Source organism: Gavia stellata, chromosome 21, assembly GCF_030936135.1.
Source record: "Gavia stellata isolate bGavSte3 chromosome 21, bGavSte3.hap2, whole genome shotgun sequence".
Taxonomy (NCBI): Eukaryota; Metazoa; Chordata; class Aves; order Gaviiformes; family Gaviidae; genus Gavia; species Gavia stellata.
In genome coordinates, this window is record NC_082614.1 from 8,129,592 (window position 1) to 8,157,590 (window position 27,999).

The 27,999-nt window shown below is 39.4% G+C and overlaps 2 protein-coding genes across 2 annotated transcripts in view; both read right to left on the reverse strand.

Moving 5' to 3' along the window:
* Nucleotides 1-391: 391 nt before the first annotated feature.
* On the reverse strand, nucleotides 392-21,911 carry ANKLE2 (ankyrin repeat and LEM domain containing 2). Its single transcript, XM_059827756.1, has 13 exons — nucleotides 21,650-21,911; nucleotides 16,716-17,204; nucleotides 15,458-15,649; nucleotides 14,153-14,346; nucleotides 12,963-13,151; nucleotides 12,569-12,691; nucleotides 12,101-12,167; nucleotides 11,246-11,427; nucleotides 9,652-9,758; nucleotides 8,574-8,767; nucleotides 6,888-7,614; nucleotides 6,175-6,306; nucleotides 392-3,554 (listed from the first exon to the last, which is right to left on the reverse strand). The coding sequence occupies exons 1-13, from the start codon at nucleotides 21,894-21,896 to the stop codon at nucleotides 3,317-3,319; spliced, it is 3,081 nt and encodes a 1,026-aa protein (XP_059683739.1). The 5' UTR covers nucleotides 21,897-21,911; the 3' UTR covers nucleotides 392-3,316.
* Nucleotides 21,912-23,494: 1,583 nt separating this feature from the next.
* GOLGA3 (golgin A3) overlaps nucleotides 23,495-27,999 on the reverse strand; it is a 30,088-nt gene continuing 25,583 nt past the window's right edge. The window contains exon 23 of the mRNA XM_059827614.1: nucleotides 23,495-27,789. Within this exon, the coding sequence (XP_059683597.1) occupies nucleotides 27,582-27,789 (208 nt within the window). The 3' untranslated portion in view covers nucleotides 23,495-27,581. The remainder of the gene's footprint in view (nucleotides 27,790-27,999) is intronic.

Below are 27,999 nucleotides of genomic sequence, written 5' to 3' on the forward strand. Positions count from 1 at the left end.
TGTGTGTGTGTGTGTGTGTACACATACATACCCTTCTATACCCTCATGCCAGTAACCAGGTTCTTGGTGGGCAGCTAGAGGACACACACCACCTCTTTGCCCATGTACAGAAACTAACAACATTTTCAGTGGCACGTAAGTTAGAGGGAGGAAAGTATGAAATTTAACATTACGTACATAAAGTACATCATAGTTTTTATAGTATTCAGACTTCCTGTCTCTCAGACATTTTGAGACTGTTACAAGTCTTCAGTGGCATAATCCAATGCACAAAAGATGGATGTAGTTGTGCTAGTAAGGCCTGAACAAATTAATAATTTGCCACCTCATGGTTATCAACCTAGCTATGTACCACCATGCTCCATAAACTAAACACAGTGTGACACTTTTTTTAGCTACTCATTTATTTTTTAATAGAAAGCAGGGTAACTCTGGTTTTAACATGACACTTGCTAATTAAAAAAAAAAAACAACTAATCTTTCGCACCTTTAAAAGTGAACTTTTGGCCAAGAAAACACAATTCAAACAATGTCAATCTGATTTAAAGTGTCTCCACAGGCTCAGTGTGGAAGAGCTTTCTTCACAATCATGAATGATCAAATCGCTACATAAATAATTGCTATTTTTTTTAATAGCTGAAGTAAATATATTGTTAGAAAAATGACCTCCTAAGATGCAGTACAACTTGACTAATGCTCACTATATAACACAGTTTAAAAAAAATATTCTCTTGACTGAACCAAAACAAAATTAACAAAGTGGAAGGCAAGGGTTGGGTGGTGGTAGTGGGTGGGGTGGAGGTGCGGTGGGGGGTGTGTGTGTGTGTGTCTACATGTACATATGGGTACTATATATTAAATATTAAAGGAAAGCAAAGGATAACAAAGGTGAAAAGGACAAAAAAGAACTAGAGCGTTAGTATCAGTCTCCCGGCTCTGTAACAAACTCTTATCAAAAGGGCAATGTTGCCATATGACAGCTCAAGAAGAATCAGGGTGAAGAACAGCAGCTGTGTGTGCAGCAACTTACCACATGAATTTGGCTTTAACATGGGCTTAGGCCATTACTCATCATCTGAATCATTTCTCCAGAATGACAAAGACATAATTTACATTAAATTATTAAAAAAACCCGAACTAAACTAAAAAGAAAAAAAAAAAAAACAACCCCAAAACCAAACAAAAAAAAACCCCTCAAACCCTTTGAAGCAAAACTGCAGGAATTTGGGACCTAAAAACATTGTTTGAGACCATGGAGTCTGCTGCATCAAAAACCAGACTTACTTAAAAAAAAACAACCCCAAAACCTGATGAAAAAGTCAGTTAATGTACTTGGTAATAATAGCAGGTTATGTTTGGGTGGTTGTTTTTGTTTTTTTTTTTTTAACTGTCTCAAGGAATGACAGTAATTTGTGTAAAGTAGCCCGCTCTAACATCCAGCTCATTGGAAATAGGCTTAATTATAAAGAAAGAGCTAAATAAGCCTTTTTTAAAAAATAATTTCTAAAATAGGAATGGCTCTCCCACAGCGGAGAGCTATCGCACCAAATAATCAAACTTAAGACAGAAAGATTAAAATATGTTCCATACAGAAAGCCCAGAAGAAAAACTGTATAGTTAGTGGATGCCACTTTTTTTTAAAAAACTTCTAAAAGAACAAGAATTCAATTAAAATAATATGTTACAAAAGGCACTATTAAGCTTGCAAAAGCATTAAGTGCAGTTTTTTGTTTTAGGTTTGTACCAGATCACGAACCTATTGAAGGGCGTACAGTTTGTGTATGAAACACTTGCTCTGCAGCATGCAACAGCCATCCAACCTATCACCCGCTGGATTCTTAAATCCAGCCTCTGTCAGGGCAAGGCCCACAGGCAGGACTGGACCCACCACTCTCGCACTGCCCCACCCTGCCTGCCACGGGCTGCCTTTGGACAGACGCTTAGCGTACAGACCGAGATGCCCTGCCTTCTCCCTTACTGTGTGGCAGCATCCCTTTTCACCAGCACAGCCTTGGCAGATTTTAATTATTTTCTGAACAGCTTTATCCTGCCACAATAGATAGGTTTTTCTGATTTTTTTAACTAGAGAGCTGTCACCACTAGAGAACTCTGTTTCTAGAAGCCTTCTTTCAAGTGACATTACAACCATTAAGCTTGATACGGAAAAGGGCCTTGAGTTTTGAAAAGCATTCTTCAATCTCACCATCATACTGTCAAAACAAGTCATTCTTACAGAAGGCTAAAGAATAAAATTACTGACTGCTGTTAACAAAAAACTCATTACCACGTCAAGACTAGAGACATAGTAAAAGCTTAGATTTCAATAAAAATATTTCTACTCCTTATTCCTCGCTTTTTACAGTTGGGAAATAAGGAGCCACATCATGTGTCACTGGCTACCACTCTAACATATTACAAACTAGACCGTTAAGGTATCTTGCTGGTAAATTTGCTGAAATTATTGCTGATGTGCTTTTGTGTAATAGCTATTAAAGTCTGCTAATGTTAAAAGCTTCTGTGGGGAAAAAAAACAGCTGATTTTTATTATGTTTTTTTTTAATCTTCAAACTAACATTTAAAGAAATACCACTAATTTCTATAGTGCCCCTTTACTAAAACACTCAGGATACCACAGTGTTTTTAACAGCCTCAGAACAAGCAGAGACTCAAGCTTTTCTGTGTAAATACATGCATACATACACACATAGATATGTAAGAGAGTGTGTGTGTGTGTATTCAACTGTCTAGAGCAAACTGCTGGCTATAAACACTTTCTGTTTATGCACAGGGTTTCCCATTCACACTCGGTACTGGAAAGCTGCCATTACCCGGGCTTTGTTTTAGGCTTTTCACTTTAGCCATTCACCCTGCAAGTGGAAGAACATTTTACTTCTTGCCTTCCATTTCCTCTCGTAAGATTTCTGTTTACTGAAGATGTGCTTCCTCCAGACTACCCAGGCAAAGAAATGCAGCTGTGGGCTAAAACGGGTTCATTACAATAATGACAACTGGTGATCGTAAAACACCACCATTTCTAAGTAAAGGTTCTGCTCACTGCTTTACTGGCAACAAGGGTTAATTCATAGCTACTGGACAACTGCACTGACTGTCACTAACTTCTGGCATATCACCAGTAATCTATCTCATATATGGCATAAAGACATATATTCAATTTTTTTTTTAACATACAGTTGTCCTCAATTGAGGAAAAATAAATACCCAAGTACAAACCTTATGTCACTTCAGTAACATTGTAGTTTTTCCTCCACTCTAACAATGAAAATATAATTGAAGTCCCAGGAAGATGAATCATATTTTAGTGGGTGGGAGGCTCTGAAAAATAACGCAGTTTTAACAGAGCATGGTTGACCCAAGCTGGACTGTAGCGCCCAGGACTCCCGGGGTCTGGAGAGAACGAGGCGGCATTGCCGTATTTCCCTGGACTTCCTGTTATGGGACTGTTTCTTCCTGAATTAGAACACACTGAAGCATTTGGAAGGCCAGCAGCGATGGTTTGGGACTTGAATCTTGCCTTCAGTGCTGGACTTGGCCAACTGAAAGAAACAAAAAGTCATTTTGCATTTTGTTAAGAAAACTGCAATAAGGAGAGCAGTGCTTTCACTCAGTATCACCTGTAGATCTGGGAAACAATGCACCCGCAGAGAAAAATCCTAACTGGTAAGAGACAGGTCTGAGAAGAAACAGCGACAGCACAATGTATTATATGTAGACATGCTGCCTCATCAGTAAGATGTCATTTGCTCAAAACCATCCATTAAGAAAAGAAACGGGTGCGTGGGAAGCACCTGGGCAATTTTAGTCCAATGCCCCCATCAGAAAAGGGCATCAAGATCAAAGCTGACCTGATCTTGGTTACTTCTGCAGCTATTGCTGTGGCTGAGCATGATTTCCCTCCTCCTTTTAAAAAATAATCTCGGTGTTTGGATGCCACAGAAGTAATATAATTTTTCTATATAGTAAGTGTCAGATTTTTTCTTAAATCAATGACAACTAGGATCTAAAATTTCTTTGAAAGCAGAGCAAAATATTTCCTTTGTTACAAAAACCTTTCCTGCAAAAACCTTTCCTTTTTCTCTAAATTTTATCTTAAGCAAGGCAGAACAACCAAAGGTTGATTCTAGCAGCTGTGAATCATTCCTGTTCTTTACATGTGAGGCAATTTCTTAAGATGAGCCACTACAGAAAACATACTGTAAGCTAAAGATATTTTACAAGGTTTTTAAAAAAACCCAAAAAATCCCAAACCAACCCACCCCCCCCCCCCCCCCAACTACGAAAGACATGCATGCACGCAGCTTATTTAAAACCTTTTGAAAATAATTTTCCTCGGACAGACCTACTGGTATCTGTATCATTAGGTCTGATTTTTGCAGTCAAAATCCTACGTACCTAAACACAAAGCAATCTAGCGTGTCATTTCTTCGCTTTTGGCAGAGGTAGCGCTGCAAAATTAAGGAGGCTGACAGAGCGAGCCTTGGCATTGTCAAGTAATTACAGCAATCATTTTTACTTATGTGATAGAACAGTGATTACACCTAAAAATCTTGTGTTAAATTTTAGCACTTTAGAACACCGCTTTGGACCTTTCAGGCATTGGAGTAAGAATGAAAAAATCCTAATAACTAGCCTATTTCTTTCAAAAAATTAATCACAAAAATCGGGGGACGAAAGAATTTGACTTTGAAAAGTGAAGTGGTGCAAGGACACCGTTATCAACCAGGTATATGAAAATATTTCCCTGTTTCTGCTCCACTTTAAATCACAGAAACATCTTAGTGAGCTTCACGTTTTTTCTAAAACCGTACTCGATGGCCCTACTTCAGCTCACTATTTGAAATACAGAGACAAAAGAAAGCTGCTTTCCTTCCCAGTGCTTAGCACTGGGCAGCATCTCTCCTTCCACTTACCATCTGCACTTCTTTCAGCCCTGCCACATGTTGTTTCAACTCTTTCCACAACATTGCTCCTGCTCCAATCTCTGCTAACTTAACACAGTCGCACTTCTCAGCTGCTGGTTCCCAACTCCTACTCTGAATTTTGTTGGCCTTTATGGGGCTTTATGCCAGCCAATTACATTTTCAAAATTCTCACAAGCTCTGACAGAGCTTTAAAGGTTCTGTCTTTAAAGCATGTTTTGAAAAATTGATGTTTAATATCTATATTGAGAACTTCTTAGTGGAAATAGTTCTCATAATAAGTGGAATTTCATGCATTTAAGAAAGCTAGAAGAAACAAGAAAAAAATAGAAGTCAGTACAGGTCATTTGATAGCTTTCTGTTCCTGCCCCCTTTCCAGTCTTGTGTGGCACTGGGCCACCTCTTTCTTTTCTGAGAACTTTATCATGACTATATCTAAATTGTAGGCTGCCTAAGCAAGGGACTCTTCCGTGTCAGAAATAAATCTTCATGTTAATACAATTACCAGAAGAAGCCACTTGTGTGAAAACTGTCGCTTTGGGTCCCCAAAAGCAACAGCATTCAAAATAAAACGTGTAAACGGTGTAACATGTATTCAAATATCCCAACAAATGCAGCCTGCCTCCATTATTTGTGTAGCAAAATGTGACATTCTCTCTAAAAACTTAACACACCCCATGACTCACACTAACAATTCCTTTAGACCGGGGTAACAGAGGGTAAAAATAAAAATAGTAATAAAAAGATGCCTGAAGATATTAAATTCACTTTAACATCACTCTGCACAGCCTAAGTTCCTCAAAGCAATACAACATTCTTGCACTGCATCTACAACAGGGATGAATTACCAACCAACATCACAACTACCATTAAGACCAATGAAGGATCCAAGTAATAAATTGGCAAACTGAGATATTTGCCAACTGGAAAACACTTATGCTCTCAAGACCTTCATTTTCTGTCTGATTTGTCTGTATAGATATGCTGAAGTTATTTGGAACTGCAGTGTAATGGAAGGAATTTGACCGCAGCACCAGTAAATGTTCCTTATTAATAGACACCAGCCAAAAAGCCTCAGTGATTCATTTCAGAAACACACTAATAGTTAATACAATTGAATATTTAAAACAAGGTTCTTGGGAGCAACAAGGCCTGAAATTCTAGCTATTCAACCTGTTCTGCAGCTGACCCGCTAAGAATTTTATTTCAACTCATTTGATTGAATTTGCAGAAATACCTTTGCCTGTCAGATGAAGAGTACGACTGCACCGCATGTTTCCATTTGTAAATAATCGGGTATTTCTGTGGATCAATCTCTACTGCTTCTATAGCTGCTAAGACATCACTATCCAGCTTCGAGGGCTGCTCCCTAGAATATAAACAGAACTAGATGAAAAGAGAACTATGTATTTGTTCAGGCAATAAAACATCCCAATTCCAAAACATTTATTTTTGATATAAGCAAACAAATTGCCCATGCTCCTCTATAAACAAAGTTTCTCTATGAACTTTTTCCAGCAGGCCCACACATAAATGACTGTCCATTATCACACAGTCATCTCATAAAATAGAAGTTTTGAAAATTTAATCTGAGAACATCCCCAAGAGTGTAGCGAACACTTTGTTAATCTAAGTCAGGCTCATCATGAAGTCGCAAGCCTGTCAGATAAATGGTAAACAGCAAAGTTAACTGAAACGGATTTGGAAACAAAGACTTCTCTGTCTTCCTTCCGTTTTAGGTATGGTATTCAGGTAATTAGTTGCAAGAGAACTGAATGGCTACTGTACAAGCACTGAAGCGCTTTAAGATGATCATTCAAGGCTGACTGCAACTGGTGTTGCTTAGCATCACATCATCTCTACCTTGCTGTCAGCGATATTATAAAAAGCATCTTGTTTTGCATACATAACCCAAAGGACTAATAAGCATCAAAATCCGACAATCCTTACCCAAGCAGGAATAACTTCTTAGAATTGCCATTTGTGGGTGAAGCCTTCGAAAGAAATTTCTGGGAAGAAAGATCTTGACGTTGTTGTGCATCGTTAGTCTGAATTCCAGATTCCATGGACAGTCTCTCCTTTTCTGATGGTATTTTGTGTTCTGTCCTTGACTTGGTCTCTCCAGGTTTACCTGTAACACTTGGCTCAGAAGAACTTGCCAGTGAAACTGCATAGCAGGTCTTACCCAGATGGTCCTTGGATATTCTCACCTGGCTTGTTCCTTCAGCCAGAATTCTTTCATTCTCAGTTTTCTCAGTGATTTTATTTGACTCTCCTGCAACCTCTTGTTCTTGGAATGACAGGCTTTCAAATTCTGACATTAAATTGGCAACGGGTGATACAAGGCATTCTTCTCCATCATGCAAATGCTTTCTGTCACTAATTATCCTTTCACTGGACACGGGATTACAAAATCCATTTTTACTGGGAGAAACCCCCTTTTCATAGTGCCTGGGGTGATCTGATGTTTCTATAATGTTTACTGTACGCTCCATTGACAAGATATCACACTCAGCGTCTCCAATAGCGTCAATGCTAGGTTCTTTGGACACAATAGGTTGGCTGATATTCCGTGCTGCATTTTGTCTGTTTTTAATTTCTTCTAAGCTCATGTCATCATCATCCTCATCCAAAAATGCTCCAACAGAAATGGAATTGCAGCACTTTTTACTCTTGCCTGTAAACAATTTAGTAAGAGCAACACATAAAAAGACTTTCAACAGAACGCCAGTCAAATAAACTAGGAACAAACACACAATCTTTATGCCTTACTCTATTTATTGAAGCCCTCTAATTTTATTTAGGCAACAGCATGAACTAACCTAACTAAAGGTACAAATGCAAAATGACAACATTACAGCTGTGTCTTTTTTTCAAATAACGTTTTATACCCTAGTCATTTGAGAACTGTATTTCCTGCACTCCTCGCTTCAATCATTAAACAGCAACAAAGGATAAAGTCAGGATAAAGCAGAATAGGGTAGGAAAATGTTACTAACACAGAATAGCTTAAATTTTCATCTTTTCCAAAGCACAAAGGCTTATGACTAGTCCAACGACTATCCTTCGGGGTCTTGTCAGCCCAGATTTATCCCAGTACCAGAGCCCCTTCAGATCTATAATCACACAGGAAAGAAGGAGGAAGGAGCACGAAGATTTGGGACTAGTGCGTGCCTTCCGTAAACACGTGGCAAGCACTGGCCTAAGAAGGTATAAAAGCTTTCCTGGGTTTTGTTAGTGTGTCTTTCACCCTCAACTGTAAAGCATTATTCCTTTAGTTTAAGAATTTATTCTGGATCTGTGGATTACAAAATTCTATGCTCTAAGACGAGTTCCCAAATGCTCTGAGTAAAAATATACTGAAGATAGAGGGGTTTTTATAGGAATTTCATTTGGGGCTACAATCAAATAAAGTACTTCATATGAAAGGTAACGAACATCTAATGAGGTCTGTTCTAATTCTCCTACATTCAGTGTTGTTAGTTATTTTTCAATACTATAATCAGACTGTTTGAATAACAGATTAATAATAGCAACCACAACAGGTGAACACTACTTCCCCTGGGCACCAAGCTTTTTCTCTCCCTCTTCTCCCTAGGTGCAACCTGTTGTTTGTAGCATTTGCCCTTTTCTTACCAGAAGGATGTGGAGTTTTGTATCTATTGCAGGTTTCATTTTCCCCTGTTTCTTGCTGAGCCTTTTCGCTCATTTCCCGATGACTCAGGTACTCTTCCAATTTTCGCAACCCCTCCTGGGAAGACAGATCAACAAAACAGCCCAGAAATTCCCAGTATTCAACCCACGGGAACCCCAGTTCATGAGCTAACTCCCTGCAATAAATAAAATAAAACGAATCATTTGTGAAGACATAAATATTAGTTTGACAATAACTTTTCTGAACACATTTTATCAGCTATTAATAGGAGTATAAACGTGCAACTAGGCAACACAATTCCGCAACAATCAACAGTCTGCAAAAGCAATATACATATCCTTAGCAAACATAGGATCATCTACTTTTTTCTAGAATATTTTTCAAATTTAATCTACTATTCTTAAAGTTAGCCGCATAAATACTGCTATTTTCAAGCTGACTGTATCTAGACATCAGCTAGAGATGAATCCCCACTGATGTAGCCGTAATTTGAACGACACTCCATTCAATAGCTTTCTATTTGGGAATGGGAGAAGGTAGGAGGAAATGAGGGGTTATTTTAAAGAAAGAAATCTATTCAGCTTTTAACAAAGTATGTTTTTTCGACCTATTGCTGATACAAAGTATTTTAACAGCAAGGACACATACCACAACACACAGTTTTTATAAAGCAGAACATTTCTATTAGGATCTTTTCGTTCTGCTATCTTTTTAACAATCCCTCAATTTTACAGAAAAAGCAGGCTATGAATTATTTTAGATATTCTGACGAATTAGGCAAGTAAACGTTTGAGAAAACCATTCTATACATACCATCAATAATAGCTAACATATCTTTATTTCCAAAGCTAGGAAAGCTAGCTCTCACGTTTTTAGCTATTTTGTTTACAGAAAAATACAGTAAAAATTCAACTACAATATGCTTCATAAATATTTCTGCCAGTAACTTTTGCCCTAAGATATTGTTCAGTAAGTAACAACCATACTCTCAGCACAAGTCTTTCACTTTTAATTGCTCTGTCTGTTGCTAATTTTTTATAATGATACTCTTTTAGATACCTTCCAACTCTTTCAACACCTCTCTCCAGATCAGATTTCCTGACATTGTGAAAGAAGCCAGCTCTCTCTCGAGGTGGAGTCTTCCAAAGCCTGCGAAATTCTTCAGCCTTTAAGAAACAGAAATCATTAAAAAACCCTACCCCCCACAATATGAAGCTAACTCAGCGCTGGCTAAATGTCCGCCTATCAGCGTAGAAGACATTTAGCTGTTCGCTGTCTACATGTAAACAACTCACGTTCTGCCACAAGTATTGCTCAACTCTAGCTATGAAGAATCTCATATTGGATCTAAACTTGCTCCTCCCAGTATTACTGGTTACTTTGATCTCATAACTGTTTATTAAAAGAGTAAGGACCATAACGTATAACTATGCATACTAAGTCTGCCTGGTTTTAATTTGTGTGCAGCAGGAAACAGGTAAGCCTTATAATTTTCCCATGCCATTATAATTTTATTTAATAATAAATGCTCTCTTGGTCACTGGTTTCCAGGATGCAAATGTGATATTTTTATATGTGTATATTTAATTTCACAGACTTGCTACAATTATTAGAATATATTCTTGCTGTTTATTTCGAAGTTTGAATTTGAACTGCTAAAGGGAATAAACCAATGGATTTTTGTAAAATCCCGAACTTTATGTCTTTATATTACAAAAATCAGCAACAATGACTAAGAATTACATTCAGACATTAAAAGTATCTGTCAGTAACCCAAATAATACATTGTTTACACCCTAGGCAAAATTTTTCAGAGTATAAAATGCATTTACATTTCTGTCAGGTGAACAGAAAATTGACCGATGAGCATATTTAGAAGAAAAAGCACTAAGCATTTTGGTAAAACTCAGTCCTGGAAGGATTCAAGCATTAGATGACAGAAAGTCCTCAACTGTATTTATTCACTATTTCTAAAGCTGTCATACTTCCAGCATGTTCGTGTTAAACAGATGAGTCAAAGAAATGCCTATAAATTTATAATATATTTAACTGGTATCTAAGTATTCCTCCTGAAAACTAAAGACTTTGCTTTTCTACTATGCAATCAATACTTTTCCAAAGCTATCCCAACACCTACTACTTGGTCATAAGTTTTTCCATTTAGAAAAAAATATTAACATTAATTCAACAAACACACGTGATAAACTGCTTCTAACATCCAGCGTCAATTTCTAGAAATGAGATAAAAATATAGTTAAGGTTTTTTTAAACCGATTCATAGCCACATTGAAAGGCTTTGTTTCACATTAGAAACTTAGAGCAATTATCTGTAAGACAATGAAAGGTTTGTCAAAGAGTGCTCTTTGAATAAATTCCAACAGGAAAAAGAAAAGAACAACTTTCTTTTGACTGAACTTCCACTCTTATTTACACCACATGTTTCGATGTTTTCAGCAATGAAAAAGATTTGAAAGTTTCTGTGCTTCTCCTACTCTATGGAAGAAGATCCATCTCTTCAAGAAAAAGAGAGCCACAATCTAACAGAAGCAAGCTACACCACACAACAAACCATGGGTGGATCTTCGAGTGTTTTTTTTATTAAAAAAAAGGAAAAAAAATAGTCATTAAGAGTCATATGAAGCTCTCTCCTTACCTTTGAGGGGCTCATGGGGCCCGCAAAAGCTCTTATTGACAATACTGGATCTTTGGGGCTGCCCGTGTATTTGTATAAGGTTCTTTGGGGGCTATCGTCTGTCTGATCGAGTGACCACGGTGCACCAATCACAGGAGCTGAGGAATTGTCTTCTGCTCTCAAGAGTGGTACATAGTATTGACCTAAAATAAATAACACAAAACTTTCTTAAGAATTTTATGTTACGTTATCCTGCTGCTTCTTCCTAGAATATCAATACACCCGCGTACTTAACCATCTGACTTTATTTCATTAGTAAAACTACTTCTAGTTCAAACTCACTGTTTCAGTATTTATTGCCTGCTTACAGGCTGTATTTTAGTACAGCCTCCCTTCTCTCTCAAATACAAAAGTACCTGCATTGATACATATATCCCTTCCCTAAGGATCTTCAACGAATTTGAAAGCCTCCTTTTGCAAATGCCTAAACCCACACATGACAAAACAGTGAAAAGTCGTGTGTCAAAGAAATTACACGACTGCCCAGCCTGACAAATAAATCTCTTGCTCTGTAAAGGTCTTTTGCTTGCTTTTAGATTTAACTTTCTGCTTCAGGCTCGCTGAATAAAGTAAGGGCCATGCCTACGTTAAGAGCTATGAGGATAACCTTGTGATCCATACAGTAAGAGTTCTGGCCATGTAATTTAAAAGACAAAAATTTTTCTGTTCCTTGTCAGTTTTAGAGTTTCTCTGGTTTTCACAGCACTGTACAGTAGCATCATTTATGAACAGGAATGCTACAGAAAGCAAACAGAATAGAAGACAGCAAAGAGCCAAAATATATGCCTGATACAGTAAAAAACTCTGAATACAGACCTTTCAAGTACTCTCTTAGTTTTTCTTTCAATTCTGCAGATTTGTTCTTGCTTCTTTCACAAACTACCTGTTAATATAATTTTAGTTGTTTGTTAGTAAAGCATAAGACATAAGACATCAATCTCAAATCAACTGCAATGTGTGTTCTTTTTGAATAGTCACATTATTGGTCTCTACTCATCCCATCCAGTACTTTCAATTCATAGTAGAACAAACCACTAAAACACATCCACATCCATAAAATGGATACTGTCAAGAAAAGGCAGTGAATCATAAAATCTAGAACTTTTTCCCCAGATAACATTAAGAATATTTCATGTCGATTGTTATCAAAGATTTACACTCTAATCATGACACTAGCATCTTACTACAAGCCTTCTATCTACAATAGCTAGTAAATGTTTGAACTTGAAAAATACTGATTAGGCACAACATCTTTGGTTTTGTTGTGGACATGGAGAGACTTACTTCTGCTGGAGTTTGATTATATTTGTTTCTTGGATTTTTTGCAATAGCTGGGTGTGAGGTAAGCACATTAACAACATCCAAATTCCCAAACTTGCAGGCAAAATGCAATGGAGTATCAAATCCCTGCAGTGGGAAAAAGGGAAAATTCACATGCATTTGGAAACATGATAAAGTCAATCCCACATGTTTTATTTTGAGACTGGGAAAAGTAAATACATGCCATGACCAACTATCAAGGCTGTAGAATAATGATTATTAAAACCCACAAAACTCATGAATAGCTCATTTTGCTAGAAGTGTCCCCTTCTATTCTCCTTCCTTCTCCCTTACACATCCTCAACACCTTCCAGCTGTTTCCATAATAATAATAAACTGACAAACATTCAAATCTTACCATTTTATCTGGCGTATTAAGGTAAAGGTCCACAATGTATTGGATACGATTCTTCAACATTGTATCATTATCATCTGGATACATAAGCCGCATAAATTCAGGATTTTCCAACGTGTCCAGTAATAACTGGCAGATACCAGGTTGATTCTCCTTGGCAGCAACATGCATGACATTGTACCTACACCCTTCCTGAAAGAGAAAAAAAAAAGACAATCATGAGAATGAACTGAAATCTAAACAGCTTTCTTATGCCCATATGCTTAACTGATTTAACTGTGAAAATACAAAGGTTCCCACACTGAGTCTTATATGTAGATTTTTGTTTCTTAATATTTTATTAGGAAAAGTTGTTTACAAAACAGTACATAAACATTCAGAATTGCAGTGAATGATATGACATTGTAAAGACTTATGTATCTTTATACCCACATTATTCTTACAGTTAACGAAAGTATTCTTATACTCAGCTGTAATCATTTTTACATCTAGGGCAAAAAGCAAAGCGGCAAAGAAGGTATATTAAGATATCACATAATAAAAGGAAATATGAAATTCAGTGTATAAAAGGAGCAGGAAAATGGGTGTGCGTATACATATAAAATTCAGTTTGCTGTAATATATTACATACAAAATTTCAACAACTTCACAAAGCTGGGCTGAGAGAAGTCATTTGTTAAAGTAAGACTGTCAGTGTCTTACTGTACTTATGGTACCTTATACATGGATTTTAGACACAGAGCACGTTTTGAAGTTTAATGGTGGTGCCTAGGTAAGCAGTGCTGTAGGAACACCTACCTACAGCCTAGGCACCACCCCGTTCCTTAAAATCATTCTATTTCAGAAAGATTGGAATTATTTGGAGGAGGTCAATACCATATGAAGACAAGACTATTCTTTCACTACTGGATAAAACTATTCTTCCCCTGAAGAACTGCGTACTCAGTTTCTTTACTCTAGCTCTTCCGGAGCAAAGTGAACTCTCAGTTATGATGGGTGACTTACGCAAGACAGACAACTGCTATGTTTCTGTTAGCTTTCAGCTAGTATCAATAAACACTGAGAAAATTTGCACTGGTGGAAATAAGGTATCTTGAAGGAAGAGTAGGAAACAACATTCCTCCCAGTTCTGCTTATCAGGCCTCAAAGCTAAATCACTGAACCAGAACTTGGATTTTTCTTTTTTTTTTCACCTGTACAACTGTTGGATTGTCTCCCGACCCAATCAGATAGCGAGGGTTACTCCAAATAAGTTCTGAAAATGTTGCTATATCTCCTTTCTCGACAGCCTTCCGAAGTTTAGCAGTAAGATCTTGAGTACGTGGACTTTTATAACTGTTGGCTCTCTCCTTATTAGCAGTTTCAGTCTCAGGGGAGCATAAGCCATCTATCAAAACACAAGTAACATGTTTCTAGATACATTCTTTTCAGTGATCACTATTTTCATACCCAGACCATGAAAATAAGCTTTTAAACTAAAATATGTATTAACTTTGCATCTTTAATGTACAGGAATAAAAAAATTGAGGTAAATGACAAGACATTTAAAAATACTGGTAGTTAGTAAAAGAGAGGGAGGAGACTATGACTTAATCATCTTTTAAAACTGTTTCAGACTTTAGTAGGGACTGGTAAATTTTATAATTTTTATACTTATGAACTTACTTAACAATTAAGTACCGTTTTAATATACTGTGCAATTTTATCAGTGTCTTACTAAACCTGAAAATCCTGATGTCCACAAGTAAAATCAAATCCTACCAAATATAACCATAGAATACTAAGCAACATATATATGCAGGCCATTATCAACATTTCAGCTTTAGAAGAATAGCAACATTTTTTAGTGTAAAATTTATGCGAACCAGAATGACGACAACGGCTCTTAAAAGTAACCAGTTTACTTTATCATAACATAGACCACGGAAACCATACATTGAAGGCCAACCCTTATGCTTTAAAATACAAAAAGCAGTCTTTCCGTGGATTCCTGGGGCTCTAATTTACTTCTGTGGTAGTTCTTCACAAAAGAAATTGCAGGATCGCAACATACTCTACTTCTTTTTCTATTTCTGTACATAAACTTTGGTGGTCCCTTCTTGGAAAAGCATCAATTAACTTTAAGGATGACTTCTCCAGTGACAGTATCATTTTATACAAAAGTAAAACCAGATTTGAATTAAAAAATTAAAATATGCTTCTTATTGCCTGTTTCTAATTTATTTCACAGAAAAAAATGTAATTAAATACTGGCTGTCACATCTATTTATCCAGTAATTTTATCTGGTGAGCCAGCTCTGGAGTTGTGATCTAACATTTGTTTACAGCTTATCTTAAACACCACCACTCTAAAGGGACTTCAATTTATTAAGATGCTTCACCCTTTGAAATTTTTTTCTGTTATTAGTATACTGGTTATGAAGTTGTTGCTTCTTCTCTCATAAAAAATTAACAGACTGTACACCGCATCTACTACACAGATGAACACCCTCACTCACCTCTGTTAAATGATCCCATTTTCACTGGAGACAAACATAAAGAGGACTTGCTTGGAGACGGGAAATAATCACAGATTCCTTTAGCAAATTTCTCAGCATCCTCTCTGTTTGAGAAAGCTTTAAACCGGGAACCCTTAATCATCTTAACGGCTTGGAGAGCTTCCTTTTTATCTTCATAAACATGTATTCTCTCTGCAACAAAGTACAATCAAAGGTTATTTCAATAATCTCAGATCTGTTCCTAGAAACAGATTACAAAATTCTCAGACTATCCTTCCAGCTTTGGTCTCAAACTGTTTCTCTACCAAACGTGGCGTAAGAATCGAAAGTCCTTTAAAATTTTTTCTCCTGGAAACTGAGTAGAAGAATTTGACGCATTCCAGCTAACATCAGGTGATGTGTGTACAGTGTTTGGCCATTCATACAAATCAATATCTGAACATCTTTTTTAACAGACGGGCCAGCTTCAACAAGCGAGTATTTCAAATCCAGACTGAAAAGCAACTCGGGGCTTATTCACCCTGCAGTACTTTCCACATTCTCTTGTTCAGAAAGATCAACTACGTAAGTGACCCACTGTCACAATGTTAAGACCACTACATAGAACCTTAGATATTAATCAAATCCTTCTCCTTCCTCTCCTTTTGCATTAATGTTAATTTGTTCAAATTAAGATATGTGACTATCCTTTTTATGAGAAATACTACTTATTACCGTCTCAGAGTAAACAATCCTTTATGCACCTCTCTAATCCTGCCACTAATTTAACAATTCCTTATTGCAGTATTCATCAATAAAATGTGAAGAATAACTGATGCTTCTAGATACCATTTAGCATTAAGATAGAAAAGAAAATACAAAATCTGTTAGAAGAGATCATTTAAGCTTCAACTGATGGCAGTATAAATAGCTTTTATCCTGTTTATTTGTAGGATTACTTTTTATTCTTGAGAGGGATTAAAGGCACAGGATGGGTATGAGAGTAGCAGTAGGAAATAATTTTCTTCATCTGAGCTACATCGAGTAGAGGATCCTCCTGTATATCAATTATTATGGCAGAACACCTGGGATGTCTTATAACCGTGTTTCTATGCTTCTGAAGATCCAATAAATACTATTTACAGAAACAAAAAATACTTCAAGCAGTGCTTAAAATACTAATACAGCGACGTTCATATCACCTGCTACATAGAAAAAGGTCTACTTAGACATGATTGTAAAATGCTTATCATTGGAAATAGAGGAAATTAATATTTACCATTCCTTGCCAATATGTCATCAAAAACTGGACAAACACCATAGAATAGCGGAGGATCTCTGGACGGTGTCTGAGTACTAGTTTGTGAATCAACACATCCTGCTCCACAGACTGGAGCTGAACAGTTCATGTGCATCACTGCATCTTCTTCTGGAGGATTCAGACCTACACAGTACCCAAAGTCTACCTCTTCAGAAACACTTCCATGACCGTTGTGATTCACTGCTGTAGTTTTCAAAGCCTTTTGTGCTTCTGCCCGGCTGCTACCAGATGGGACGTTTCCAGCAGCCTCCTCTGACAGAGCAGATCCTTTTTCCTCCAACGCTCCTTGCTGCTCCAACAATGCCTGAGCCAATTTTTTTTCAAAAATAAACCTAGTAGTTGAGGTAATGGGCCCACATTTCAGCCCTGCTCTTACAATTTCTTCTCTAAGCTCATCAGGGGTGAGCTGCTTCAATCGGGATAATATCGCATCCATTGTTATTTCACCTACAGGAAAGGCAAAAAAGAGAGGAGATAAACTGTCAAGAACAACACAACTTTTTTTCTACTACTTCAATGCTGTATTAAAACCAAGGAAAAAAGTGTCCCATAAGAATTTTTCGGATTCTGAAGAGATTATCGCAGTTGCAGAGAAGACAAAGTATCTTTCAACTCAACACACTGAAAACATTTTTACGCTATCAGACTTACACCAAGAGTTTATATCCTCTCCTCTCACAACTACCTGAAAGAGTATTTACAGCTTACATTTTATTCTTGTTTGTCCTTTTCAAATTTCTTTTAGAGTGAAAATTCAATCCAGAGTATTTATGCATGAAAATTTATGACAGGCTGAGAAATATTTGATTCCTGCCAAGAAAGGCCCAAACTGTGTATGTAATGGAATACAAGAACATGACAACTAGTTAGCCCCAGTACGAGATTCTGGTTAGGCAGCACCTACAGCTAAAAGCACAGCACTATTTCTATTATTTCCATAAGAATTTCTAGCTGACAAAAGTATAAGGCATAAGTATGAAGCAGCAGCCAGGGGAGTCTGTCTCTGGCCATGATGCAAGGCTGGAACTATTTACACATGTTGTTTCCCAGCCCCCGTTTTGAGAGCAAACAGCCAGAAGACAAGAACAGCTGGTCTTTTCAGATTTCCCTCTCCAACAGAGGAGGAGCTGGAAGAATTTCTCCATTTCCAAAGGAAAATTCTCCTCTCTGGTATGATACTAGAAGTCCCCCAGCTCACTTCCCTCCATGTAATCCACACACTTACAGCTTCTGCACTCGTCAGCGAGAAGATACCAAAACCAACACGATGGCAATACAAATTTCTTGCTGAGAAAAACACAACTGAGAAATACAGGATTTGGGCAGCTCAAGAACATAAGAAGCTTTAAAGTTTTTTCATCAGATACTGCATCCACATATCTCCACAAAGGCTGTGACTTTTTCCTGCTGTACACTCGTTAGAAGGGACAGCTTTAGGATAGAAATGATTAGGCTGTCATATTCCTTCAGTTTGCTTTCACTCCCTCCTTAAATTCACCCTTCCTTCACCACCTGGCCATTTTGTGGGTTATACTGGTTTGGATAGGTGTGTATGGCATTTTTAGTACCAATTAAAGCACATTATTGCTAAGCAAAAGGAAGAAGTAGTAAAAAAGTTATTTGAAAGGTTGTATTTGCATACCAAGACAAGAATCAGAAACTCAGCTAGGACGATTCCTTTCTCTTTATTTAAAGCAAAGGTTTTTATGGTGAGGTTTTTCCCTCCTCTGTAGGATCCGCTACCATCTGTTGTTTAATCATTAGGTTTTCAAATCACTTTTTTCAACTTGATTTTCAATTCCAGGTTTCATCCACAGTTTATGAAACTTAAGACTACCAGAACATACATTTGCAGCTTTTCCACATGAATTGATTCCTACTTTTTTTTAATAACGCTATTTTTTGCAATAGCACAACTCCTAATCTTACTCCATTAAAGACAAAGCAATCTCCCAGGTATGAGGTCAGTATCACCTGTAATTTTAAGTTAAAGCTCCTCAAAAGAGCATTTGTGGATGCACGTGGCAGCATGAGAAATGTCCACAATTTATGAGTTCTCCTGCTTTATGAACAGGGTGCACAAGCAGTCCTTAACATGAGTCAGGGCATCCACTCTGATGGGCAAGAACCTTTGTCTAGGAAACTAATGTGACGCTTGAACAGTGAATGGCTACACCCCAACACAGCAGGGATGCAGCGCTCTAAATACTGGATCCTGGTAAGTTAATTACTCACTTTGTCAAAGTATACAAACTCAGATGTAATTCCAGAATTGTATCTTCATCATAGACTCACAGTATAGTCAAACTCCCTTATTTTTCCACATGTATTGCCAACAGTAGCATCACAAAATATACAAACAAAACAGACATGACAATTTTGCTTTTTAAATTAGCCAAGGATTAAGCTGGTAAAGAACTTTTCCTGTATTAAAAAACCAAATGCACACAGCCGTTTTCATAACTTTTAGCAATAGTCAATTCAGCCAAGTAAAATTTTCACTGGAATCTGACTTCAAAACTATTACATTTCTAACAATAGGAAATACTACGGGAAAAGATGTGAATGCCAAATGTTAAGTAGGTTTTCAAATATTATTACAACTTGGCAGTTATGTGAGTTTGAGGGTTGTCTTCTTTGAGGGCCATTTCCTTTGAGAGTTGCTTCTGTTTTTTGAATGTCCGATTTTAAACATCTCGTGGTTAGAGAACATACCTCAGTCCCAGAACATTTCACTAATATTAACTAGAGCCCCCCTGAAACTACGGAAAGTGAGAGTATTTCAGCTTAAAAAAAAACAACCCCAAACTGTGCCAAAGTCACAGCTGATGCTGCTGAGCTACCTCCCTAAAGCACTCTAGCTCCCTTGTGATTCCCAAACCTCCAAGCAACCTCATTGTTACAATTATCTGACTTGCCCACGAGACTGCGAAGACAGACGTGAAAGATCTTCTCATTTATTTTGGATTCTTAATCACCTACTTTAATAAATTTGATGCCATTATGTATTAATCAAGGCATAAAACGTCACCCTGAGATCAATTACAAAGATAGCAAGTTTTGATATTCGAAGAATTTTTTTTGAGATTGTATAACTAAAAAAAATAAAAAAGATGAAAACTGTGAGGCAAGAAAGTTTATTGCAGAAACAACTCAATGAAAACACTTTAGAAGAATCAACATAATATATTGCCTTAAAGAATTAACTCAGGAAATGCTCCTGTTTTTAGGGTTCAGAACCAGCATAATCATTCTGCAGAAGAGCAGACCCTCACATATGTATAATTCATGTAGTACGCCGAGTATGCAGACACGTGCAAATATCTTTCTTCTTGGCTTGTGGTTAAGTAAAAAAAAGTCAGGAAGGAGTGATTTCTCTGGTATCTCATGTTTTGATAGAACTTGGCGCCTAAAATTTTCTTCCTCAACTACGCAAGAAAAGGTATTTATTTCATGTGTCCATTACAACTCAGGCACACCTAAATCAGAGAGTGAAATGACAAAGCAGACCAACAGTGAAGAAATTAATCCTTGGTTTAAGATCTACTGTTAGCATGAAGAGTTTTCTACAATAAGCTTGCTGTGGGAACAGGGAAAACATCGCTGGAATGACAACATAGAACTTTCACGAAATATGTTTGTAATCGGACATTAAGCTTTCCGCTAACATGGATAAGCATTTATTAATTTTTAACCACATCAGCTATTTTGATCTGTCCAAAACAAAAAGTGTGACTCGCAAACCTGAGAAATAGCAACTGCCTGTTTTAAGACAATCCTTCGATTATTTGCTACATGCAAAAGGTGATTATTTGAACTTTAAAATGCATTTTATGTAACTTCAAATGATCCGGAGTACAGCCAGCACTGATGCAGCTACCTTTTCTAGTTTAGCACACAAGGTCTTGCAAGTTACCTTTAGTGGCTTACAAATACGAATAACTGCTTTAACAATAAATGCATGTTCGAGGTTTCTTCCGCATCAACCAAAATCTGGAAGAATGGGTAAGAGATGTATTTTCCCTTGTCTTACTGCACCAGTATGAAACAGCAGAATCCGTTTCAAAAAAATTATCAAGCCTAGTACCCAGAGAGAATGAATGATTGACTTTTAAGGATGGCAGTATTATTTTATTCCACTACCCATTAAACCCTTCAGTAAATGAGCAATGTAAGAAAACAGACTTTTTTTTTTTTTAGGCAGGAATTATATGAGAGAAGTATCCTGTCTTTGGCTATATTTTGACTGCTGGGATTTGCACATGGTAGAATAATTGCGGCTATTCAATCAGGTATTTCGTCTATACTGCCTGTTGCCAAATTAGCCAACAGTTATGAACTACGTGGCAGAAGAGAACTGCAAAAATACTTGGAATAAGCTACGGGAAAGCCAGGATTAAAAGACAAGGGGGGGGGGGGGGGGCGGGGGAAGACGACTTTTCAGGACGAAAAATGAAGGTACATTTCCAGGGCTAGTAAGGGAGCGCAGGCAGGCTCGGCGTGGGAGAGGGTTTAGCTAGCGGAGAGCAAGCGCAGGGACGCGCCAGAAGGGCGGAGCAGGCAGCAGCCGACCCCGTCGCCGTCAGCAGGGCAGAGGCGTGCGAGGGGAAGAGAGGGCAGCGCCGGGGCCCGCCCGTGACAAAGAGGGAACGGGGTGGCGGGCGCAGCAGGGCCGCGGCAGCGGGGCCGGGCCCGACGGCCAGGCGGGGCCCGCGGGCGGGCGCCCCCGAGCTCCCCCCGTGGGAGAAGGGCCACAGGTGGGCCCGCGGAGGCAGGAAGGGCGAGAGGCCGAGCGGCCGGAGGCCTCCGCGGGCGGTGCCCGCTGCCCAGCCGGCCCTCCCGCAGGGCGAGAGGCAGCGCCACCCCCCGCCGACCTCCCCCGAGTCTCTCACCTGGGCGGCTCCCGCTGCAGCGCCGGCTCCCCGCAGAGAGCGGCGCCGGGGAGGAGAGGGGTGCCGGGGAGGAGATGGCCGCCGCCGGCGCCCCGCGGCCGCCCGGCCTCCTCTCCAGCAGCCGCAGCAGCCAGCCCACGGCGCCGATGACCGCGCAGGCGGCCAAGAGCTCCCAGCCCGGCCAGCGGCCCCAGCCGGCTCCCCACAGGGAGCCCCAGCCCCCGGCGGCCCCGACCCACCGCTCCATGCCCCGGCCCGCGTCCCGCCCGCCGCAGGCAGACACTCCCCGCACGCCCTTCGGGGACGGTACCTCAGCGGCCTCCCGGCTTCCGTCTCTCCTCCTCCTCCGCCACCTCCTCCCCCAGCCCCGCCCCGCCCCGCCAGGCCCCCTCCCCGCGAGCCGCCGGGCCTGCCCGAGCCGCTGCCTGACAGGAAAACGCGGCAACCCCGCCCCTCCCTCCTCGCCGCCGCCCCGGTGCCTGACGGGATGGCTGAGCTGCCGCCGCCCCTCACCTCCCGCCGGGGAGCGCTTCCCCGCGCCGGCTGCAGCGGGCGGTTCGCGGTGCCTGACGGGAAGGCGGCGCCTCTGCCGGAGCCCGCGGCCCGGACGGAGAGCGGTGGCGGGGCAGCGGGTGAAGGGCCGCTGCGCGCCCGCCCCCTCCCTGCCCCCGCCGCGCAGAAGGGCTCTCTGCCCCCGCAAGAGACAGGTGACCCGCGGCGGCGCCGTCGCACAGGCTGCCGGGGGGGCCCGCGGCCCGGACGGCGGCACAGCTCTCGCCCGGCGGCCGCGGGGGGCCGCCGCCGCCTAACGACTTACCGTTACAACGGCCGCGTTTTACTCTCGGTCATCGTTCCCGGATGTCAGTTGTCAACTAACGTGCGGGGCGGGCGGAAAGGCTGCCGTCAGGCTGGCGGAAACCGGCTGCAGGGGCAGGGAGGAAGAGGCCTCAGACACCTGAAGGCGCCGAACCGTTACCCGCTTCAACCGACCGAGATAGAGCTTTGCGCACCGACAGTGGGGTTTTGCCCTTGCCCGCTGTAAGGGGGGTTTCCAGACGCCGGGACCAGGCAGGATCTGGAACTACACTCAAGTCGTCCTCCCTCAGACAGGCATGCGGCTGCTACCAGCAGCAGCCTTGGCGCTTGTGAAGACGCACAAACAATTTGAAAGGAAGTACGCTTTAGAAAGGAAGGTTGAGTCCAAGCATTAATCTCAAATGCTGCTGTAGTCTTGGATAAGACGGCAGAGACGGAAAACGATGAGAAGGAAGCCCCTAGTGCAGCAGAAGGAAGCAAGTCCCTTCACAGATCTAAACAGCCCATTAGGTATAACATCACAACCTTACGAGTACAGCTACTTGTACTATAAGCCAACCGGTCAGTTGCTGCTTTAAATGACAAGGCAAAATAGCAGGCCTTCAAGAAGTTGACAACATCCCTCTAACTCACAGTGTTTAATACTACAAGCAAGGTACAGTCATTTCTCTCCTCATCATTGCAATTGGCTAAGTTAGAATGAAGATGACATTTCTGCATTGTTCCACTTTGTACCCTTAAACTTAAGATGTTGGCAAATTCAGGCCAAGGGAGATACACACATTACGTTTCTTTCCTGACATGTTCAGCAAACTGAGAACAAGTAAATGTAATGGAAATACAAGCACAATCAATTTCAGATGCGTGAAAAATCAGCACATAATAACATCTTTCAAAATAAGTTGTTTTTTTTTTTTCCTTAAAGGTGGCTATACAGCATGTTCAGAATCCTAAACATAAAAATCACTGTCCAAAACCGAAGAGGACATCAATTTCTCTTTAAAAGTAGAAACAACATGGAGCCCTTTACCAAAAATAGTTTATTGCACAAAACTTTTAAAGGAATTCCTATGCACATCATTTTTATAACCAACATGCTTTGTATGATCATAAACATTAATTGTACATAGTGTAACCCCTCCATCCCCTGGGTTATCCACTCAAGAACATGAAATGATTAACTTCTATCTTTACAAATACAACCTAAGCAGACATTACTGAATGTCATGTATAAAAACATAACAGTATTTCATTTACAATATTCAGAACATCTTTCCCTCCCCTAGAAATCTGTGCATCTGTATTGGAAATTAGGCTGCCCTGCTGCCCAAGACTGAAGTGTTACACATTAGTAGGAGACAAGAGTGATCAGATGACAGCTGATGAGCATTAGTAATTACTTTGGATGGTAACTGCTTTCACATGAGAGTATTTAAAGGCTCTGGTCACAGCAAGTCACATGCAACTATTCACGCTTCCCCGGCAAAGTTGTTAAAAGTACATCACAAGCTTTTGCAAGTGAATTTGTCATCTTTAAGTTAAATTTATATTGATAGTACTATCTGTCCCCAGTGCACCTTTAATGTTGTGATAGCTAACATTAAAACACCCATGTCGCTGCAGTTCACTGCCCTAAGGCGGAGTAAATAATCCATGAAAATATAAGCACTAGAACTTTCATTCTGGATATTACTCTACTCTTCACCTATGTGAAATTCTCAAAGATTTCAGCTAGGATATTGCCTGAATAAACAGTATGGGATCAGATCCTCCCATTGCATGAGTGGGTAAGGGGCTCAGCTGATCCCAATACAGTGCACAAGTATTTCCAAGATATCTGGAAGACAATAGAATGTAGCATTATACCATGTTCAGCAACACCAGAGACTCAGTAACTAACATTTTTTTCAAATGTAAGGTTTGCTGTTTTTTTGTTGTGTTTTTTGTTTTTGTTTTAAATTCAAGAGTCCTCAAAAACCCAACAGCATCTGAAGAGGTAATGCTGCAGCATTTACCAACTTCCATCGTTTGGGAAACATTCTCACATTACAGTGACACTTCTCCTTCATCAACAAGACTTGGTTTAGTAGGTAGTAACCACTGAAGAAACAGACACGGAAAATATATTCTATTGCAGTGCTTGAAAAAGGATAAGAAAAAAAAAAATCTTTAAGAGATTATTCTTCAGATTTTCCTCTGATGTATTTGGCAGTGCTGTGACAGGCAGAGAGGAGGCAGTTTTCATTCCTACAACTAGTTTCTTTTATTGCCTAGACAGCAGAGACCTGAAGGTTTGTGGAGCGAGCATGCTCAGCCTCAGGGTGAGGCTTTTTAATAAAACAGCAATTATTTCTCTGGATAATTAAGAAACATAGCTGATGAGCTTCCAAGGAAAGGCCTCACTTTTATCACATGCTGCGTGCTCCTTCTAGAAGGCTTCCCAGGGACTTCTGTACTTAGTACCTCACCAGATTTAGACCCTCAAGTCTCACCGTCTGTCCTTCATTTAAATAAATGGCACGGTGCTTCTGTTTATAGAAAAAACACATGGTGAATATAAAATGAAAATACCTACTGTCCAGGTACTTTCAGAGAGAGACAGGTGGGTCAGTCTAATCTGAGCACTTCACAGCAGCTCCCTCATCTTTAAAAGGAAAAACATGCATCTAAGACTACTTGATTGTTTAAGCTCAGATGTCTTTATCAGGAGCTAGTGAGAAAATGCAGCACGGCACTGAAAACAGAATGCAGTATGATTATTCACACAAAAAGAAGAGAAGAGCAGACACTCTGAAGAACTATGAAGGTTTCCAACAATTCTGGCTTCAATACCAGTTGTATGCATACAACTGTTGCCAAACTTAAGAGATAAAACATAATGGATTCTTGACTGTAGGCAATGTATTTACTAAAACGAACAGCAACATTAATGCTGCACAAGTGTTTTTTTATTTAAAATCCTGAACGTTTGATAACTTTTTGTACTGAATATATTATTCATTACGTAGTTTTAATTTTGTTCTTTAACAATACTGTATATTTTTTTTCTTCTTTGAGCTTAATATACAGACAACTTCAAGAACATGACAGCAGCGAGATAATCAGTACCATTTACTCTGCAAAGTAGAATGCAGCAGTATGCAGACATTAACATGTCTAAGCTGGTCTGTAATTTTTTGACTTTTCTTTTAATTGCTTGGTAATTCTGTATGATGGGCGCCTAATGCCACGCTAATGCATTTCTTCCTTCACCAATTTCAAAACCTTGACTTTTAGCGTCACTTGACTTTGATCCCAATAAAATGTAAGTTAAAATCCAGTAGCTGAGGGGGCATGAAACCAGTCAGTATAGACACTTTAAGTGCAAAGTGTTCAACTGGACTAGAGCTTGAATTGGTAATTATGAGAAATCAGACTTTGGATAAATACGGGTAGGTTTGGGTTTTTTGTTTGTTTGCTTATTTTTTGCCTTACTGCCAAGCAAACTGCAATCATTTCCCCCCACCAACCAACCAACCCCATCCAAAAGCAGCAACAGTCTCTTTGGAAAAATACGTGAACTAGAATTTTTGGGGTTCTTTCCCCAGCCACTTAATCAACTTGTACTTATTAGATTTATTTTTTAAATGCCAAACTATAGTGGATATAATGGACCTGTTTTCATTATGTTTTAAAGACAAAAACATGCTAGCACATGAGTTGGCACTAAATCTTCCAAATAATCTGTCACGTATATTTCAATTTGTGCTTTAGCACTTAGCACATTAGGCAAAGCAGTACCTCCACACTGAATTTCTGAACGAGGAGAGAACAGGCTTTGCACTGCACTACGAGCCACATGGAGCAACAGGACCAAAAGGTGAAGGAATCTGAAGTGGGCTGCTTTAATAATAATCTAGTCAAGGTGCTCTGCAGACAGGCTGCCACAGTACCAACATTTCCATTCACGGTGGACACCTTGTAGAGGGTGTAAAAAGTAGGGGAAGTGTGTGGGAGAAGATAAAGCTAATAAAAATAATAATTTTATAGGCATTATAATTTTCTCTTTTAAAGTAAAATAATTACATTTCCAAAAGCTCTGGCTTTTGGGGCTTAATTTCCCTAAGCCATTTGTACAGTATGTCAAAAAACAGCAAACTTAAATGTAATGTTAAAACAATGACAGTAACAAAAACCCCTTGTGTCAGCCTTAACTTAGAGTATATAAGCATATTAAAACAGATATTCAAAGTCAGAAAATCATGATTTTTTTCTTTTATATATATATATATATTACACGCATATCTTTTTCAAGGGTGTCTACTTCAAAAGTTGAACTAAAAAGGTGCAAGAAGTGTTTGTGCAGTGAAGCAAAGCTCCCTACTGGCCTGCGACTGTAGGAGAAAAACTGGTACTTCAGAAAATATCCCAGGCAAATCTGCCAAAGATACATACTGGTCTGCATTGCTTGTCGTTACAGTCTTGTTTCTTTTGCTATAGGTCAGAAGTCATCTTTGTAACTAGAAATGGTTTCAAATGAATTGTTTTTTCTTTAAACACAGACGTCTGTAATCTGAATTTCAAGAATAAGAGATTATAGGAAGGAGGAGAGAGGATTCTCAGAATATCCAGTTCTCAACCACTGCTAATGGCTGAACATGAGCAGAACTTGTTTTTCTCTGTGATTTGGATACAACCCAAGATGGGGGAAAACACACTCTCCCTCTCCCCCCCCCAATTAAAAAAAAACCACAAACCCCCAGATGTTACATAATTAAAAGTAATTCCCTAACAAATTCACCCAGATTGAACAAATACAGACCTGGAACCAGATGCTCCTCTTGACCTCATTTTAAACCTTCATCTGAATCTCTTTGTCAACCCCAAAATGAGCTAGATTTACCACTTGGCAGTCCCCAACATAACAGAATTATTATGGTAAGTTTTCAAAAAAACCCTTGGGATAACATGTTCTGCATTTAGTAGTACACCAGTTTCTCAAAACCATGCCCTTTGCTTCTACAGGCAAAAGCACAACTCTGAACACCATTTTAAAAAAATGAAATAAATAAATAATTTTGATAAAGATTTGTTTACATACTTAAAGCAATAGGAAGAAAGACAACTGATAAGGAGGTTATAGTGTCAGAGCTTCCTTGTCACTACCACTACAATTCTGTTTCTTTTCGTCTACAGTAGGCATCTCCTGCTGGTCTGATGCAGTTGCAGGACTGGTAGAGGTAAGGTCCATTAGCTGCCCCTCAGTCTGAGTCCACGAAGACATCGATTCATGTACTGTAATGGTGTGTTCCTCCATCTGACGCTGAAGGCTGTCCATTTCTTGCCTTTTGAAAGCATTGAGAACAAAAAAGCAAAAATTAACAAGCAGAAAGCTAACTGTTAAATGCAAGATCAGAAAATTACTTTTCTGATTCTTGATGCCTACTCCAAGACTATCTAAGCTATAGCTGTATACAAGAGAAAGAAGCCTACAGGAAGCGTAGGAATTGTCCTTCTTTAATTTAAGAGTGAAACAAATACAATATGCTTAAGTC

What these genes read in the sequence shown, in the direction of transcription:
- ANKLE2 (XM_059827756.1), bottom strand. Translation starts at nt 21,896, where the DNA reads ATGGAGCGGTGGGTCGGGGCCGCCGGGGGCTGGGGCTCCCTGTGGGGA. An exon ending in TGACATATTGGCAAGGAATG is followed by an intron (nt 15,650 to 16,715) that starts GTAAATATTAAT and finishes ACTTTGTTGCAG; the next exon opens with AGAGAATACATGTTTATGAA. An exon ending in ACTAAGAGAGTACTTGAAAG is followed by an intron (nt 11,428 to 12,100) that starts GTCTGTATTCAG and finishes TATTTATTTTAG; the next exon opens with GTCAATACTATGTACCACTC.